Below are 18,818 nucleotides of genomic sequence, written 5' to 3' on the forward strand. Positions count from 1 at the left end.
GAATCACATCCAATATGTTTAGCACTGACTGACAAACACCAACTCTGACACCTGCACAGTCACTTCTAACAAAGTTAATTCAGTCACTGGTAAAGGAAATGCTTAGGGCTTTGAAGAACTGGAGTTCATGGTTTATTCTAAGATTTTTTCCCTACTGCACAAACAGACAGCACACTGCCTGCCTCCAAACTAGTCAAGTAATTAGTTCCAGAACATACTATTAGCAGGGCTTTTTAGTGACAATACTCACCAGTACGGAGAACCAGCATCTCTTTTTTTGCTGCCCATGTCAGCCATTTTGTGCTGGCACCCACAGTATTTTTATCAAGATATGAATACTGGCACCTCATTTTTATATAAAAAAGCACTGGCTATTAGTATAAGGTTATGAAGATTTGAAAGGAACCAGTATTTATCTTCATTTTCTGTTTCTTTTTATCTTTTCTCATCTATTTCTTTTTTTGAAAGTACCTAGCTCCTTATTAAATTCCATTTGTTCAACTGCACAAAAACTTATTTCACACTGCACAAATTGTTTTGACACTGCACAAAATGTATCTAGCTGCATATTAGAATAAACCCTGCTGGAGCTCCAGCCAGCTTGCTCTTACCAATGAGACTTAGAAATAAAAACCCCTGAAATCAATGTGTCTTGCTTCCTATTATATAAGAATGGCTAGGAACATAGTTACAATGATTTGGAAGTAAGTTGTTTTTTTTAATCAATGTTAGTTGTTTTAATGTGAGACTGCAATGCTCAACATTTTTACTTGCGTCTAAAGATTGGCAACATATGCCTTTCATCACATGGAAGAAACTTGGAATGGCCTCCACATAATAGCTTCTCCATTCTGTCACCATAGTATGTTGTGCAGCACATCATATCAGTCTTCTGTCCAGCCTGTTTTTGATAGTAGCTAGGGCTGCTGCAGAAACACCAAGCAATAGCATGCATCACATTACACATTACAGCAGTGGTGTGGAGAGGCCATTTCCAATCTCTTCAACAAAAAGGAAGGAAAATTATGTACTAAGTTCAGGTACAAGCCTGAAGAAAAAAATCATTGCTAGGTTTTTTCTTCACTAAATTTGTTATAGAAAGATATGAGCTGGCACGTCTACTGTGATCTCTTCAAGGTTGTGATGCCCACTAACAGTGCACATATTTACATATTCATCCCACTATGTTCAATAGGGCTTACGCCCAGGTAAATGTGCATATTAGTTAAGTGCATATTCTATATGCACACTTACTAGGAGTACACTCCAGCTTACTTCTGAATAAACATATATAGGGTTAGACTGTCTGAAATGCCACGTTGCGTACACACATTAAATTTAAAACACATGACTTCTTGGGAATCCTGGGAACTGCAGTTTACCCCTCACAATTACCAGCACCCTTAACACACTACAGTTCCCAGAATTCTTTGGGGAAAGTAATGCGCTTTAAATGTATGGTGTGTTTAATCAAACTGGAAATTCTGTCTTACAGGTTTTCCAAGGATGACGAAGCAGGTAGGTTTAGACATAAGGAAAACTCTGTCAGCTTCATCTTCATCATAAATATCTACAAAGGGATAAGGTTGTTCCGTCTGTTGAGATGTCATCATTAAACCTACAATAGGAAGAAAAATGAGTGTTCATTATTAATATCACGACTAATTACACAGTAAGAGCTCTTGGTTGGTTTACTGACAAGTCCTAAATCACAGAGCCCTTTGGTTAAGTCCAAGAGTATAGCCAGGTTTCTCAGTCCAGAAAGGGTTTTAAACACTACAGAAAGTTATTTTAAATTGAAATTTTAGTTTTTTAAAAAACTATAAACTTGAATGCACTGGCAGAAAGTCGGTAGAAAAAATGTGGTAACTATAACATCTAGGAATAAGGAAACTGTGGTAACAAATCCGCATTAGGAAGCCGTGATTGCACAGCGGCGGCGGACAGAAAGGAGTTTTGCTTGAGCAACTGTCACAGGAACTTGTACGAGGAACACTTACTGCGTGATGGGGCCAAACAAGGTCTCTGTGCCTCCTTTTTGTTAGCACTTCGGGCTGAAGTGGGGCGTGATAGGCTACCACTGGTCAGCAGTGATTTCTGTTTCCCCGTAACCTTGGAGATCGTGACCCGCCTCGTCGCTCTCTCAGAATCGCCCCCGCTCCCTTCACCCAATCAACGAGCCCGATGAGGACACGAGGCTGAGTTGTTGTTGCTTTTAAAAGGGCACCGGTAACCAATCTCATTTCTCTGGGCCAAACGCCGACGTTAAAGGGCCAGAATCTTTAGGACCTGAGCGCGCGGCCGTTGAAGTCGCCTTCGAGAGTTTCGAAATTAACGATTTCTCTTTAGCAGAGGTGGGGGCCGTTGTGGAAAACTTGTAGCCTTTTATGGTGTGGATCCTTAATTGGGTTATCCGCCTACATACTTACTTAGGGCAGAGAAAGCGGCACTGAACTCCGCAAGGCTGACTTCCATGGTTAGGGTCGGCATCTGAAGAAGCCAGTTTGAATCCACGAAAGCTTATGCCATAATAATAAAAGAAGTCTTTAAGCGCTACAAGACTCTTAGCTGCAACTCTACACGTAACCCTTATTATTCAGAGAAGTCGGTGCAATTGAGCTCAACGGGACTTACTCCCTAAAGAGCAAGAAAGGGACTGGAAAGCCTCGCACTTTTATTAGGGCATCAGCTTTCGTAGCCTGGAGTCTATTTCATAAGAGGCATGAAGTGTTACGCTCGGTGAACATGAATATGCTCACATACGTCGACCCATGATAATATTTCGAGTACCTGATGAAGTGGACTCCGGTCCACGAAAGCTTGTGCCATAATTGGAATCCCCTTGTGTTAGGGAGCTGGCATACCTGTTCTTTGTAAAGGTGCCACACAGACGCGTTTGTACTTTTTTTCTACAAAAGACCTATACAGCTCACCCTCTGGAAGTTGTTACCATGGAAAATTCCTAAAGGAGTGTGCTTAGGTGTACAAGCGCCAATAAGGTTATGGACAATATACAGGGAACACAAACGGCGCTCTCCCTCGTTAACTCCGCTATACGCGGTCCTGGCAGAACGGGCATTGTTCCCAAACATAAAATGGACGCCGCGGCGGCAAATGCAGTCACATGATCTTGCGCTCTCTTCGTCTGTCACTCTCATGCGACTGCACACGATGTAGGCGCGACGGCCTCCTTCCTGGTCTGGTGGAGGGTCTCTGCTCCTCCTGTTCCCAGTTAGCCATTGGGGGGGGAGGGGTCTGGTGGTTCTGTGGAGCAAAGGAGAAAGGGGTTTACGGGGTTTACCCCTCCATCCCCGCGCGGTAACTTTAGAATTTCTGGGACCAGAGCTTCCCTCAAAAGGAGGAAGGGGCGCCCAAAGACGGGTGTGGGGACTCGCAGCTGACTGAGAGCGGTCCCTCCCCTGCTGTCACCATGCCTGTGGCGGCTCCGATCATCAGCTCTGTGCAGAAGTTGGTACTATACGAGACTAGAGCTGTAAGTAACCCCTGCAGCGCCTGCTCTTCTCTCCCACTGTTTGACTAATGACTGGGAACAGCACTGTAACTTGTAAATGCTGCTCTGGGAAGCGGGGAAGGCAACTGGTTATTTCCACTGAGTACAGAAGATCTAACCCAAATCCCTTGAACTCAGAGCCTGATCTTGTACATGTGTACTCAGAAGCTCCACTGTGGTTAACTTGTGGCCCTCCTGTTGGACTCCATCTCCCATCAGCCCCAGCCAATGATCAGGGATGATGGGAGTTGAACTCCAACAACATCTGGAGGGGCACAGGCGCTCCACTGCTCCCCTAGGATGGTAGCCTATGGTTTACTTGGGAATGACTCCCATTGAACCAGATGAGCCTTTTCTGAATAAACATACACAAGGATGGATTGATAAGGGCAAGTGCTCACCCACAACCTCTTGATTGTATATGGAATGTTTTGGATGATGCCACATCCAACCATAGACTTACCAACCTACACTTTGGGACATTCTAAGTATAATTTTGTTTAACAGTGAGTGTCTGAGTGGTATTTATGGTCCTTGTTCCACTTTGTTTTCTTTTGCCATAGTCAGTACTGCACACCACAATCAATCACAGCAAGCATACTAATTGGGGGGAGGGGTTGCATTTCCCAGCAATCAAATATTAGTGTTTGAGCACTGGGAAAATGTGGCAGTAACAACTAAACTGAGCCTCCAGCTCATATACCCGTGTTAATATTTTTAGTGGGGAAGGGCTGTGTTGTTGCCTTCATGCCCAACTGCAGACTTCCAGAAGCATCTGGTAGGCCACTGTTCTTCAACCTTGAGTCCCCAGGTGTTGTTGGATTACAGTTTCCATCAATCCCAGCCAGTTTAGCCAGTGACCAAGAATGATGGGAGCTATAGTCCAGCAACATCTGGGGACCCAAGGTTGAAGAACAATGTGGTAGGCTGCTGTTGGAAACAGGATGCTTGACTGGGATGGACCATTTGGGTGATCAAGGAGAGCTATTCTTACACTGCTGTGTGATTTTTATTATTTATTTATTTATTTATTATTGCACTTGTATACCGCCCCATAGCCAAATCTCTCTGGGTGGTTTACAGCAATCAAAAACATTAAAACAAATATACAATTTAAAAACATATTTTAAAAACAATTTAAACACAATTTTAAAATTCAAAACAATATAAAAAAATTAAAAACACATGCTAAAATTCCTGGGAAAAGAGGAAAGTCTTGACCTGGAGCTGAAAAGATAACAGTGTTGGTGCCAGGCGCACCTTGTCAGGAAGATCATACCATAATTTGGGGGCCACCACTGAGAAGGCCCTCTCCCTTGTTGCCACCCTCTGAGCTTCCCTTGGTGTAGGCACCCGGGGGAGGGCCTTTGATCTTGAACGTAGTGTACGGGTGGGTTCGTATCGGGAGAGGTGTTCCATCAGGTATTGTGATCCCAAGCCGTGTAAGGCTTTATAGGTCAAAACCAGCACCTTGAATCGAGCTCGGAAACATACAGGCAGCCAATGCAAGTGGGCCAGAATCGGTTTTATACGTCTGGACTGTCTGGTCCCTGTTATCAATCTGGTCTCTGCATTTTGCACAAGCTGCAGTTTCAGAACCTTCTTCAAAGGCAGCCCCACGTAGAGTGCATTGCAGTAATCTAATTTGGAGGTTACCAGAGCATGGACAACTGAAGCCAGGTTATCCCTGTCCAGATAGGGACGTAGTTGGGCCACCAACCGAAGTTTTTCTCTCCAACAGAAGAAAATATCATGAGTGCCTGCAATAACTGAGAGTGTGTTTACACCAGATGTCTTACTCAGGCACATCTGGTCAGGTAACACATTCGAGGTGGAGTTACTGATTAGCATTCCACTTCTGTTGCAGGGAAAGTGACTTTTTCTTTTAAAGTTTGTCTCCTTCAGCACCAGATCTGTAGACTAAGAAGACTCCAGTTTCCTCTCTAAAACTCTGCAGCTTTGTGCCCTTCCCAGTTAGCACTTCTTGGGGTGCAGAATTGTCCCAGTATCAGAGAGTCTACTCATGAGCAAGCACACAGCCCATTTCACACTGCTGACTAGGGTGCTTACTCATGTGTAATTCTTAAGTGAATCTCTGCTGGTGCAAGCTCCACACTCACATCTTGTCAGGGAACAGAAATGTGAACAAATACACATTTATTACACTAAAGTTTGTTGGTATGGAAAGGATGTTACTTTTGACATTTTGAATTATTTGATGTTTAATCCATGCAACATTTTGAGGAGTGCTATTTAGCTCTTGAACTGTGTTCTGATTTCTTCTGTAAGTTTTGGATAACTGTTCAGGACGACAGATACTCCCCTGTATGTCCCTGTTTTCTTAAGGAAGTGTCTTCTAAGTACATAAGTATAGGATCAGGCTGTTAATTTTTCAGCCTTCTCTATGTGCTGTAGTCCAGTTTATAGCTTTGTGTAAATATATACCGTCATATAATTATGACTGTCTGTAAATTATTAGCACCAGCTAAAATTCTGTAGTATTTGGATACTGCCCCCAAATGTAAACATTGCCTGTATATTCTAAGCTGATAGTAAACAAAGTAAATGTAGGTTGGGCTCGATTATATTTGTTGTAAAAGCTCTACTGAAGCCTGGTTTCAATTACAAGTTCCATTTCTGTCAAATAACTGTAAATGCATCATCCAAAATGTTATTGCCTCTGTGTTACAGTGGATACTAACAATAGATTCTGGAATCTAAAACATCTAAAGGCCATGTGAGGGAAGTGTTTGAGTTTGACTTTGTACTTGTCCAGTTGTAGATTTTTCACATCTACATTCTGTAGGAAGGTCTTCTATTTTTTTTTAAATCTCTCTGTTTCTTAGCAAAAGCCAGCCTGATCATCTTTTTCTGTCTTTCCTCTTAGACTTTATGACCATGTTTAATGACCAGTTGTGATGACCTTTTATATTGGTATTATTTCCACCAGTATGAAGAACTGTTTTTACAGACACTGCTGTTGGCAGTAGTCAGTTATTTTGGCTTTCCATTTTTCTGAAGTTTTGTTAAAGTAGCACAAATTAAATCCAAGATGTAACCAACACATTTGGAGATGGGCCATGTCAGAGAGAACACATAAGGCACTCAGTTGTTTGTCTGGGATTATTGCCAAGCTGATTATGGTTAAAACTGTGCTTAAAACTGTGAAACTCTGTTATTTGAAGACTTGGTCGCTTTCATTATACTAATAGTGGAATCATTCTCCATGTGTCTATTCTTATGTAGGCAAAACAGCACCATCTCACAGGGAGGTAACACCATGCTCAGGGAACATCAATGTTTGCAGAAGTACAAAAATCTTTAGGGGGAAAAAATCTCAGGAGGGACCCCAAAAGTCACCCAATGATAGCTGAACATTTTTGGTGGGTATGGAGTGCTGATTGCTGGGGGAAGGAAATGGGGTATCCTGGGAGAAGATATGGTGGCTGGAACACTGAACAGAAGCACCTCCACACTGCAGAATTTTGTTGCAAATTTCACTTGTGTAATATATGGAAGTAAACTGAAGTTATAAGGAGTTCATTTTGTTTTGAGAAATGAAACACTTAAATTTTACCCGAATTGCAGAGTGAGGCTGTCCTGCCTTCAAAAGGAGCTGAACAGTGCTTGCTTGATAAAATACAGTCTATTCATTATTGCACATTGAAGCGAAGGAGTTATTTCATCTCATCATTCTTATGTCTCTGTCTCTAGGAAGCAGCATCGGCACCAAGCCTTGTATCTATAGTTAAATTTCATGATATGAGAAACTAAAAGATAGTGCAATCCTATATATATATTCTTATAAGCAAGTCCTACTGTGTTTACTGGAATGTACCCTCAGGTAAATGTGTGTAGGATTGCAGTCTTAGTAGAGTTTATTTGTTGCCAGTGTGACACAGCAGGAAAAGGGACCAGGGGGGAGCAAAATGGTCACTAAACCTGGCTTAGTGTGTTGTGCGAGTCAGGTCTATGATACTTGCATTATGGCCCACTTCAGTGCATATTTACTCAGAAGCAAGTCCCACAGAGTTCAATGGGCTATTCTTCCAAATGAGTATGGAAAAGATTGCTGCTTATTATGAATGGTGATTTAAAATTATTGAAGAGTTACATTTAATGTTAGTTTTTTAGTTCTATCATCCATTAATTATATATTAGGATGTATATTTTCTTAGTTTTTTTAAAAAAAAATTATTTATACTTGATGATGGTGGTCTTCAATACATAATGTTTCTAAGGCTACAATCCTATACCTGGGTGTAAGACATTGAAGTCAATGGGACTTATTTCTGAGTAGTCACGTATACGCAAAAACTAAGATATACCTTAGGGTGCAGTAGCATGCAGCTTTGACCCTGGGAATATTTTGATAAGTGTTCTTTAATGCCTTCATTTTTAATTTTCATAACTAACCTGAACAGTACTAGTTTACTCATCACTTCCTATATGTTAGTAAACTATGACGCCTGCTTGGAGCCTAAATGGGAGAGAAGATAGTCTGAGAAGGATCTCCACCGTAGAGCTCTCTGTCCACTAGGTTCAGAATAACATTCCAACAGTATCCGAAGAGCCCAAACAGGGAAGGGATGAGAACTGTGTATGCGTACTTCTTCATGCCATTAGAGAACCTAGGCAGCATGAATTCTCTGCTTGCGCGGCTGGGAGTTAAACCGAAAGGAAGCAAGTGGTCAGCAGCTTGGTTCCCTTCAGCCTGGGCCTAAAGTGTGTGTGAGGGAGCATCTTGGGTAGCCTTCACCAACCTGCTGATTTCCAGAGAGCTTGGACTGCAGCTCCCATCAGCCCCAGCCAGCATGACACTGCTGGTTGGGGCTGATAAGGGCACCAGGTTGGCAAAGGCTGGTTTTGGGCTTAAAAGACATATCCCCTATGTTGTGTAGGACTAGCCAGTGTAGCAAACTGCTAAGTGAAAGAGCTGGACATCATGGCCTGGTAATAGAATGAGGAGGAACCTTCCTGGTGTTATTTTTAGGCAGCGGGAAACAGCAGCAGAGCTATGGGTGTCAAAACCAACACCATGCAAGTGCACAGTTGCTCAGTGAATGGTTGTTCAAATGCAGGTTACTGATGTCATCAGGGAAGCCATTCTCTCAGAGACCATGCTTCCACTGCCTCCTCTGAGCACCAAAAGAGTTAATGGCCACTTCCCCTTGTATAGCCCATGCTGTTGTGGCTGACAGTTTAAGTTACTGAATTGTCTGACCAGCCACTGCACTAGTGATGCATGATCTCTGAGCCTTCAGTGGGAGGGCAACAGGCTAAGGTTTGCTGACAGAGAAGGAATCACACCTAAATAAATAAATCATCAACTGATCCACCCTGCTAAATTATACCACCACAAAAGTGGCTGTATACTATACAGGCATACCTCGCTTTAACTTATGCAATGGGACCAGAGCGTGTATGTAAAGTGAAAATGTACTTAAAGTGAAGCAATTATCTATGCAATTATCTACTGCAATCGCCACTAGATGGCAGCGGCGTCATGCCATTAAGTGTCCATTATTGCGAAGCATGCGTACGTTAAGCGGGGTATGGTGGCATATGGAGCATGTACTTTATAGCGAGGCGACTTTAAGTGAAGCGACTTTAAGCAGGGTATGCCTGTAGTCAGCATGGATTTTTCACATTCTACAATGTTTAATTAAAAATACCCCCATGTCATTCTGATGCTTCCCATAAGCTCATTTCAAAACAAAACTTTACAAAACTTATAGTCCTGAACTCAGAAACGCTTGCTTGACAGCCCTTTAAATTTTCATGGTGATACATAAAATAGTCAGAGAGAATTGAGAGTTCAGAGTGTAAAAAGAGGGGAAAAAGACTCCTTTTTGACTTTTTTCTGTCAAGAGTTCTAATAATTTGTTGAAATTAATTAAAGATCAGCCATAGAGTACTTGTAATCCTATTACTGACCTTGCCCCATTCTCTGACCTTCATATTCTGCAGTTTAAAAGTTAAAAAAATGCCTGGCTAATTTTTAATTAATTTAAGAAATTTAGCATTGAAAATAATGATAAGGCTGGGGATGCTCAGTAAGAACCAGCTGTCAGTGTTCTACAAGCCAGATTCACAGCTGCTGGGCTTGCCTAATTGGGGCCACATCCACACTAGACCTTTATTTCACTTTAGACAGTCATGGTGTCTCCCAAAGAATCCTGGGAGTGTAGTTTGTGAAGGGTGCTGAGAGGAGACTCATATTCCCCAGTGGCCAGAGTCAGTGGCGTCACTAGGGGGGTGCGGGGGGTGCGGACCGCACCAGGTGACACCATCAGACGGGGGTGACTCAGCTTTAATTTTTAAAAAAATAAGTTTCTAGGTGGTCAGGTTCTCAAGATATACATAAAAACGTCAGCCGCCCTCCAGTGGCGTCACTAGGGGGTGCGGGGGGTGCGGGCCACACCAGGTGACACCATAAGAGGGGGTGATTCTCAGCTTTAATTTAAAAAAAATAAGTTTCTAGGTGGTCCGGTTCTCGAGATATACATAAAAACGTCAGCTGCCCCCGTTAAATCTTTTTTTAAACTACTGTATAGCACTTCGTAGCTTTAACCCCACCCATTCAGGATTGCAGCCAATCAGTGAAGTGTTTGTTTGACCTGTGGCAGTGTCTAGTAAACCTCATTGCAAGGCCAGAAAATGGTGGATTCCCCCCCGTTTATCTGAAAATCTCATAAATTGGGTAAGTATATATATTTCAGTTTTTCCCCCTCTTGTGTGTAGGAGTCAGATCCTGGGCAGTGTTTTGAAAACCTTCCCAATACTTGCTTTTGTGGGGGTAAAAGCATTGCTAATCCCATATCTCCAGAGTAAATCCCATTGAATTCAATAGAATTTACTTTTGAGTAGACATGGTTATGAATGTGCTGAAAATCAATGGGACTTTGGAGTGAATGTAAAAAAGAATTGTGTTTGTGTTGTCTTTCTGTCCCCCCCTCCTCCAGTCCTATTTTAAAGCAAGTAGGCAGGGCTTACTTAGGTATTACAGTTTTTATTCTGTAGGAAACGAATACTGATTTTTTTAAACTAATACTGATTTTTCTGCAATGACCAACTGGTTTGACAATAAACTATTATATGGACTGTATGTATTTATACATCTGCAGTGTGTGTGTGTAGTCTTTCCAACAACCCTGTGAGGTAGGGTTGGAAACCAAGGCAGCTCACAACAAGAAATAAATCCCTTTAAAATCCAATAACCATAAAGCAAGAATAAACAGTTGCAAAACAGCCTAAAGAGGCATGATTCTGAATTTTGGGTTGGGTGAATGAAGTTTATTTATTTATTATTTGATTTATATCCCGCCCTTCCTCCCAGTAGAAGCCCAGGGCGGCAAACAAAAGCACTAAAAGCACTTTAAAACATCATAAAAACAGACTTTAAAATATATTAAAACATATTTGAAAATATTTTTTAAAAGCTTTAAAAAACATTTTTTTTAAAAAAAAGAAAAGGCTTAAAAACATATTAAAAAGCAATTCCAACACAGACTCAGACTTGGATAAGGTCTCAACTTAAAAGAACAAGTTGAAAGAACAAGTTCCTTATCACTTGAAGCTGTAGTTCTCTGCACACTTCCCAGTTTGAGTAAGCCCCATTGAATACATTGGGACTTGCTTCTGAGTAAACAAACATCGGATTGCACTATAAATATATTTAAAGATTGTGTAATTCATAAACATATTTGAGAGTCATGTTTATATAAATATTTCTTCATACTGTGTCCCAATAAGTATTTGATTTCACACTATGGTTGTAGATGATTTTTTCCTCTACATTTTAAGTGTGCCCTTCTTCCTGGGGGTGGTCATGGTTCTCCGTTGTTTTCATCCTGAGGGGAGGATAGGCTGAGAGATGGTGAGTAGCACATTTAAGGTCTTTTCACCTCCCCCCCCTTTTTTAAATTTGTATTTATTTTATATTTCTCCAATATCTTCCCCTGGCTGTTTTTATGTATTTTAAATATTTTTAGATTAAATAAATAGGAAATCATAATTGTGAACCTCCCTAAAAGCAATTTACCTATCTTTATGTTTTGGCAAAGTGATGGTGTGAAGGCATGCTGGTAGAACAAGAGACTATGTTTGAGGCATGTTATAAGGTGTTTGAGGACTTTGTCACACATTACTTTTGAGACCTGTAGATTCATGTTGGAAAGAACACGTATTGAATGGTGGCTTGGGTGCTGTTTTTTCAGTCTACGCTGCATGCGTAATGAAGGTGATACATCATCTGGCAGCTAGCTTCATAACGTGAGAATGAAAAACATTTGGATCACCATTCACTTGTTTACTTTTCTCACTATTGAGACCACTTCATATATTACTTTTTCATACACAGAAATTTAATCTTTGTATAGCAAAAAGTATTTTGTAAAATGTGAAGGCCAGTGGCTGCCCAGTCAGTATAACCACTGTACAAGATCTACTCAGCCACTGTAATTACCTGTTTGTTTTGAGTGCCCTTTTGTCTGGGTCTTGGTTCAGGTGTGTATCCAACTTTGATGTGCTTATGGAAGGGGTGTGCAAGTAGTGCCCCCCCCAAAGTGTGGAGGCTTGGACCAACATTGTGTTACGGAAAACCAAAGTCTGTGTGAAAGTACATATTTGGGAATGCCATCAGTGTAATCCTAAGCACACTTAACAAATAATGTCCAACTTGCACGTCACAAAATATATTACGGTCATGTCCATAAGCACCAGGAGGGTAGTCACCCAGGGGATCTTAGTCCCTCTGCTGTTTTGGGAGCAGGGTCCGTATGTCTCCAAGCATCCTACAGTCAGCATGAAAAGGGAGTGTGTTAGGCACTGAGAAGAGTCTTCTAATATGCTCCCTTGCCTTTTCTGCAGATTGGAGCCAATCAGAGTGAAAGGAGGTGAGTCAGCCACTGAGAAGACTCTTCTCAGTTGCTAACGCTCTCCACTTTCATGCTGATTGGCTCCTAGAGATGTTTGTTGTTGTGAGAGAATGCATTAACAAAGATCTCATTCTTAATCCAGGAGCAAAAATGGGTGTACATGGCTGTAACTATCATGAAGGGACCCTGCAGCTCTGAATTTTCTACTAAACAACTGATAAATACCTATGTAACTTTGTGTCTGGAGACTTATTATTAAGAATCACTTTCCATAATTGTATGGAGGTGTGTCCACACGCATACATCCCAGGCACCTAAATGAGGGGAGAGAGCAGCATAGAGACATAAGCAGGTGTCTTATTCCAGGGGTTCCCAAACCTTTCTTCTACATAGACCACTTGAAAATTGCTGAGGGTCTGAAAGTATCTGAAAATTTACTATGGGCATATGCAAGATAATTAACTCCCATTAGTAATAAGAGCAAGAATTTGAGCTGTGCATATGATATTGTAATTTAAAGGTGTAATTTTAATTTTGCTAGTTGTTTATGTCACTACTATTGCCATTACATTCAGTGATATATGGGAATTACGATTTATGAGTAACATTAGTACAAAAAACATTACTAAGGATTCTGTATGGTCTGATACGGGAGGAGGTCCATGGGGGTGACACCATGAATTACCACACCGGGTGACACCAACCCTAGTGACGCCACTGGCCAGAGTGGTTTAACAGTCAGCCGCTCTGATTGAAGCTCTGTGAGGGGAACAGGGCATCTTCTACCAACTCTCAGCACCCTTCACTAACTACACTTCCCAGGATTCTTTGGGAGAAGCCATGACTGTCTAAAGTGAAATGAAAGTATGGAGTGGATGTGGCCAGTGACCGCTTTGGTTTCAATTTGAGTGGGAGGCTACATGTGCCTGCTGTAGAATAAACAGGTGGGGGAAACCCTGAAAAAAATGATACTCTCCACGGTGTTTTCCTTTTGGAAAAGAAAGGGCTTCCCCTTTGCCCAGTGCCCACCCATCCAGTCTCCTCCCCTTCCCCTTCCTTCCTCCCCTCCCTGCCACTCCCCCAGGTCAGTTTCTCCTATCCTGCGCATGATTGCACAGGAGTAAATCCCACTGCTCAAAAAGCATACAAATGATCAAACCTGCCCTCCTCTCCTCCTCCCTCCTATCTAGAGATGTAAAATTTTCAGACATTTTGAAGCCATGGAAAACCCCAATTTTTTCCCCGTTTTCCCACCCAGAAAAAATGGAAATTTTTGGAAAAATGGAAAAAATGCAATATTAGCACTTTTTACAGATTGAAAGTCACTTTGTTACTTCAGGAACATCAAATGTGATTATGTACAAGTTGGTTTGGCATAAAATTATCACATTTGGTATATTAAAGTACATTTTTTCAAACAATTATTACAAATTGAATTTACTTTTTAAAATTTTTACTTTTTTTTTGTAAGAAATGAATCTACAAGAGCCTGAACTGTAAGGAACACCTGAACTGTAAGGAACCTCTTTTGTTTTGCCACTTTATGAAGAGCAGGCAAAAAACAATCAAAAATAACCAGAAGAATTATGTCTCCGCTAGTCCTCCACAGTGTCAAGCAGACATAAAGCATCCATGCCCATAAAAAGAATGAGAAAAGGGGGGGCAAGATTCAATGAAACATTTAATTCATCATGCTAAAATAAAACATTCCATAATCCATTTTTTCTTCCTTGTTTTCAATTTTTCAAATTTTTCAGAAAAAACACAAAAAAAGCTTTGGACCCCCCCCAATTTTCATTTTTTTCCCTGGGCCTTCACACCTCTACTATCCCCTCCCCATCCCCCTTCAGTCCCCTCCTTCCCGTCCCCCTCCTTCCCCATGGTCAGTTTTACCTGTCCTAAGCATGATTGCACGGGAGTAAATCCCAATGAACTCAATAAGCGTGCAAATGATCAAACCTGCCCTCCCCTCCTCCTCCTTCTCATCACTTCCCTTTTGCCCCTTCCTTGCCTCTCCCCTTCCAATCCCCTCCTTCTCCCTCCTTCTGCTCCCCTCTGCCCCCTTCCTCCTTCCCTCTACTCTCCCCTCCCCCTTCTCCTCCCCCATGGTCAGTTTTACCTATCCTAGCCATGATTGCATGGGAGTAAATCCCACTGAACTCAATAAACATGCAAATGATCAGATTTTCCCTTCTCTTCTCCTTTCTTCTTCCCTTCTTCCTCTCTTCCCCTCTTCCTTCTTCCTCCTCCCCTGCCCACTCCAGTCTTTCCTCCCCATGGTCAGTTTTACCTATCCTAAGCATGATTGCAAGGGAATAAATCCCACTGAACTCAATCAGTATGCAAATGATCAATCCATTTTCAGCAAACTTGCACAGGATCCCATTTCTTACCTCCCGGATTAAAAAGCAGAGAAATTCACTATAGTGAATGCACCAGGGGAGCATGAGACCTGACCTCCTCTCTGAGATATTGTACTGCCCTACAAATTTGTCAAAACACAAACACAATTAGGGTTGGTCTTTCACAGTCCAATCCACTTCCTGTGTAGCTTGGAAGAATTTGGTAACACAGCTGCCCAATTTCCCTTCTTTTTAAAGTTTGATAGAAATATCTGTTGGCTATAGGTATGTTCTTAAACATTAGGTTTTTTGCCTATTAGTCAATTGTTTATCTGAATGGCGTAGACCAGTGATTCCCAACCTGGGGGCCATGGCCCCAAGGGGGTCACGGAACAATAGAAAGGGGGCCGCAAATAAGAGTGCAGAGGAATGCCGCCTCTGCCACCATCGCAAGAACAGCAGGCAGAAGAATATGCGATTATTTCAAGAAATTCAGGAGTGAAACTCAGGAAGGCTCACTGCTTGTTCAGCGCCCGCCTGCCCACCTTCTGTGCACGCGCACAGACACCACACAAGTCCTCCCCTCGCATGTTCCTTCCGTGGTCCGTTGGTAGCCCTGGTGGATTGGGGTGTGTGGGTGGAGGAGGTGATGGTGCTGAAGTGAATCCTTCCGTTCCTGGAACCGCCTCAAACGAGGAAGAGGGGTGGCAACGGCGGAACAGGAACAGCAGCGCGCTGTCTCTTGCCATTTCCGTCATCATGGCTCCCCTGTGCAGCAGCCTGGCCTGCCGGGGATGCAGGTGAGAAACCAGCCAACTACTCCTTCCACTCTCTTTTTCCCGCTTAGGCTTGAAATTGCTACTGAGAGGTTCCCAAATTAGAAGGGCGTGGAGGGAAGGCTTGCGGGAGACTGCCCCCCACACTTCTCCCCCCCCCACTAGTGATATGCAGGGCTTTCTCCTAGGGTTGCTAACATTGGGAGGGGGCGGAAGCAGTAGGTGGGGGGGTCAGGGTGGGACAGTGTCTGGCCAAGGGGATGCCTGAGTGTGATGGAGTTAACTATTCAGGCTGTCTCATGAAAAGAAGGAGGGAGAGGACGGTGTGTTTCCCAACTTGCCTTGCTCAAGGAACCATCCCCTTCTTAAATTAATGGACAGCCCCCACTTTCGTTATTTGGATCCCGTTCTCATCTGGGGGCTTAACTCTATATATGGCCCAGATCTTTTAAAAAGCAAAAACCTTGTACTGATCCACTATAGCTAAGGAGAATAGATGACCTTCAGGGTGGCCTGTGCCACCCCTCTGAGTAAGTGTGGTATGATACATAAGGATCATAAAAATGTTCAAATACAAAGAGGTAATTTTTGGCTGGCTTATGGAAGATTGTGTGTGTGTGTGTGTGTGTGTATCTCTGTCACCTCCACTTTGATAAAGAGATGTAAGGGATTTTATCTCCTTGTTTTGCTTTTTTGTTAGCAAAATCGAAATATGGTAAGACGGTGAGCCACTGTCACAGCATCCTTGAGGGGTGGGAGTCCCTGGGTATGGGTGTGGATGGGTGTGTTTTGGGAGCTCGTGTGTGTGTGTGTGTGTACATGTATTTGTATGTGTATGGGGTTGGTGCGTGAAGCTCCTAGTTACCTAGTAAGTTGACTATCCTTCAAATTTTGTTATAAGTTGTTTACATTCTGTAATCTGCCCTGGGACTTTCTGGTGAAGGGCAGATAATAAATATATCTGTTGTTGAGATGAACAAAAAATGACATTACTTAACACTTCATTGTGTATTGTTTTCAATTAACAGATACTAAAATTACAACAATTAGCATGTGGGGGTCACAAAATTTTTTGAGTTTAAAAAGGGGGTCCCGTACTCCTAAAGGTTGGGAACCACTGGCGTAGAATTTGCCTGCATCTGAGAGTTCCTTCTGAAACCTCACCATGAGACTTGTCTCCACAAAAGCCAACAGCAGAGTGTCCATCGTTTCACTGGCCAAGGGAGAATTTTAGGCCCGTGGTGCTCACTTACTTCATTTTTGTCCCTGTTTATGCTTCCTTGCCTTTTCAAAAAATGCCTGACAACTCTACATGCTTTCAAGGAACCTAGTTTTATTTTGATTTAATAATAATAATATCCTTTCCCCTTGTTTGCCCTTCTGAAAACGTGAGTTGATTTTTATTGCATTTGATAATATAATGCACATGCCACAAACTGCTATAATTTACTCTGTGCTGTAAAATGGCTTGAGTGCTGTGTAAATATTATTGTCATAGAAAGAGAATACTGGCCAGGAACCCAGTTCCTTCTCGCTTGCCAAAGACTGAACTAGACAAGATGGAAGTCCGCAATAGGTCTTTTTACAGCATGCAAATTGGTAGTGGGGTGAGTGGGTCTCAATCAAGACTGAAAGGAGTTCCTAAAAAAACTTTCTCCCTATGTTTCCCAGTGAAAATAATCCCCCTTAAGCTGCTTTTGCTTTGTTAGAGGAAAACATACATTTTCTTCTCTTCTTTTTACTGTGCCATATATGAATGGTTTGTTATGAGATTATTTTTGTCTCTGCATTCAAGTATAAACTGCCAGTGCTCAGTACTGTCTATCATGATTGGCCACAGCTCTTTCATAGGAGACAGAGATATTTCCCAGCCCATCTGCATAACTCCCTTTTTAACTTGATATGCTAGGATTTGAGCTGGGGACCATATACATTTAAAGCAGAGGGAGGGAGCCTGTGGCCCTCCAGATGTTGTTGGACTGCAACTGCCACCATCATTGACCATTAGCCACACTGGGTGAGGCTGAAAGGAGTTGGAGTACAACATCTGGAGGGCCACAGGTTTCCTGTCCCTGATTTAAAGCATGTATTTTACCATTGAGGTGGTTCCTTTTCTCCACTTTCCCCCTTCCCCCCGCCACCCAGGTCATATTTCATATCAACATTAGATGTTTTCTTACTGTTCTATTGTTTCCTAACTTGTTAGGTTTGCCAACATGAATATGCATTTCTGTATCAAGGTAGGCTCGGGCTCCATGGATGGTTGGTTGTTTTTTTTTTTGCATCAGACTGATATGAAGAGCTTGCAGAGCATAGTTAAGACATGAATCTTACAAAACAAAGGTGCCAAGCAGAAGCATGTATCTCTTTTTTTCCTTTGTACTTATTTCAGTGATGTTTATTGCCTTAGGAGTTATAGGCTGGTAGGTTAATAAACAACTCTGCAATCACAAAATCTTTTCTCATGGGTGCTTAGTGAACTTTCCCCTTTCAGTCAGTTCAAATGGTTGTTTTATAACCTTTCATAAAAGAACAAGTTCCCGCTCTAGAGAAGGAAGTCTGTTTTAAATAATCACGCTGTCAGGAGAAGTTCTATCTCAAGTATATTTTGCATGTTGGCAAACCACTTGCAGTTCTGAGATTAATTATAGTAACTATAGCACCCCGAAGCTCCTTGCTTGTGTTAAGGATAAAATGAAATCCCCAGCGCTGTAAAACTATAGTTCACCTGTCCTGATCTAAACCAGCTTGGGCTTCATGGGAAATAGAACCAAAGTGGCCTTTATTTGACTTTTGATATAAAATGTCGGTTTATTTCCTGGTGACCTGACCCTTACCTACATTCCAGTGGCTCGCATAATAAAAGCCGGTTTAAGCTGGAACCTTCCCTACTATGCATTTCTGTATCTCATGTATGCTTGTGGCCTTGCTTATTGCTGCTAATGTGCCTTACATAGAAATGTCAAGTGCTGTTCCATTGCCCCTCATATCCTTGAGTTGTATCACTCCCTTTTGATATGTAAGAAAGAATGATACCATGTCTGTGTTTGGTTTAGGGGGCGCCCGGTTGCAACTGGACCTCCTCTTCTCATCTGCCTTTGTCTGTTTCTGCATAGTGCTTATCTCAAGGACATGCGAAATATGCGGACAAAGAGTCTAAGAGATAGTCTTGATGTTTCCACTTTGTCCTTCCCCCTGTACCCCTTTACCTCCTTTTGGATATGCCCTAAAGCTATGGCAGTTAGCAATTGTTTCTTTATATTTTATGACGTGAACCCGATATTGTAAACTTCGGGGTAAGCCTATATAA

At 42.1% G+C, this 18,818-nt stretch overlaps 2 protein-coding genes across 12 annotated transcripts in view; one reads left to right on the forward strand and one right to left on the reverse strand.

Moving 5' to 3' along the window:
- The window catches only part of AK9 (adenylate kinase 9), a 120,944-nt gene extending 117,982 nt beyond the window's left edge, over nucleotides 1-2,962 (reverse strand). For 5 of the 8 annotated variants that reach the window (XM_061623586.1, XM_061623581.1, XM_061623587.1 and 2 more), the window contains exons 1-2: nucleotides 2,001-2,169; nucleotides 1,494-1,618 (exon numbers count right to left, since the gene is read on the reverse strand). In XM_061623586.1, coding sequence (XP_061479570.1) covers nucleotides 1,494-1,613 — 120 coding nt within the window. In that variant the 5' untranslated portion in view covers nucleotides 1,614-1,618; nucleotides 2,001-2,169. Of the gene's footprint in view, nucleotides 1-858; nucleotides 927-1,493; nucleotides 1,619-2,000; nucleotides 2,170-2,790 lie in introns of those variants that run through there. The other 3 variants (XM_061623584.1, XM_061623582.1, XM_061623585.1) reach the window with 3 other exon arrangements.
- Nucleotides 2,963-3,169: 207 nt separating this feature from the next.
- FIG4 (FIG4 phosphoinositide 5-phosphatase) overlaps nucleotides 3,170-18,818 on the forward strand; it is a 159,685-nt gene continuing 144,036 nt past the window's right edge. For 3 of the 4 annotated variants that reach the window (XM_061623590.1, XM_061623592.1, XM_061623591.1), the window contains exon 1: nucleotides 3,170-3,493. In XM_061623590.1, coding sequence (XP_061479574.1) covers nucleotides 3,431-3,493 — 63 coding nt within the window. In that variant the 5' untranslated portion in view covers nucleotides 3,170-3,430. The remainder of the gene's footprint in view (nucleotides 3,494-18,818) is intronic. The other variant, XM_061623593.1, reaches the window with a different exon arrangement.

The sequence above is a fragment of the Rhineura floridana genome, chromosome 4 (genome assembly GCF_030035675.1).
Source record: "Rhineura floridana isolate rRhiFlo1 chromosome 4, rRhiFlo1.hap2, whole genome shotgun sequence".
Taxonomy (NCBI): Eukaryota; Metazoa; Chordata; class Lepidosauria; order Squamata; family Rhineuridae; genus Rhineura; species Rhineura floridana.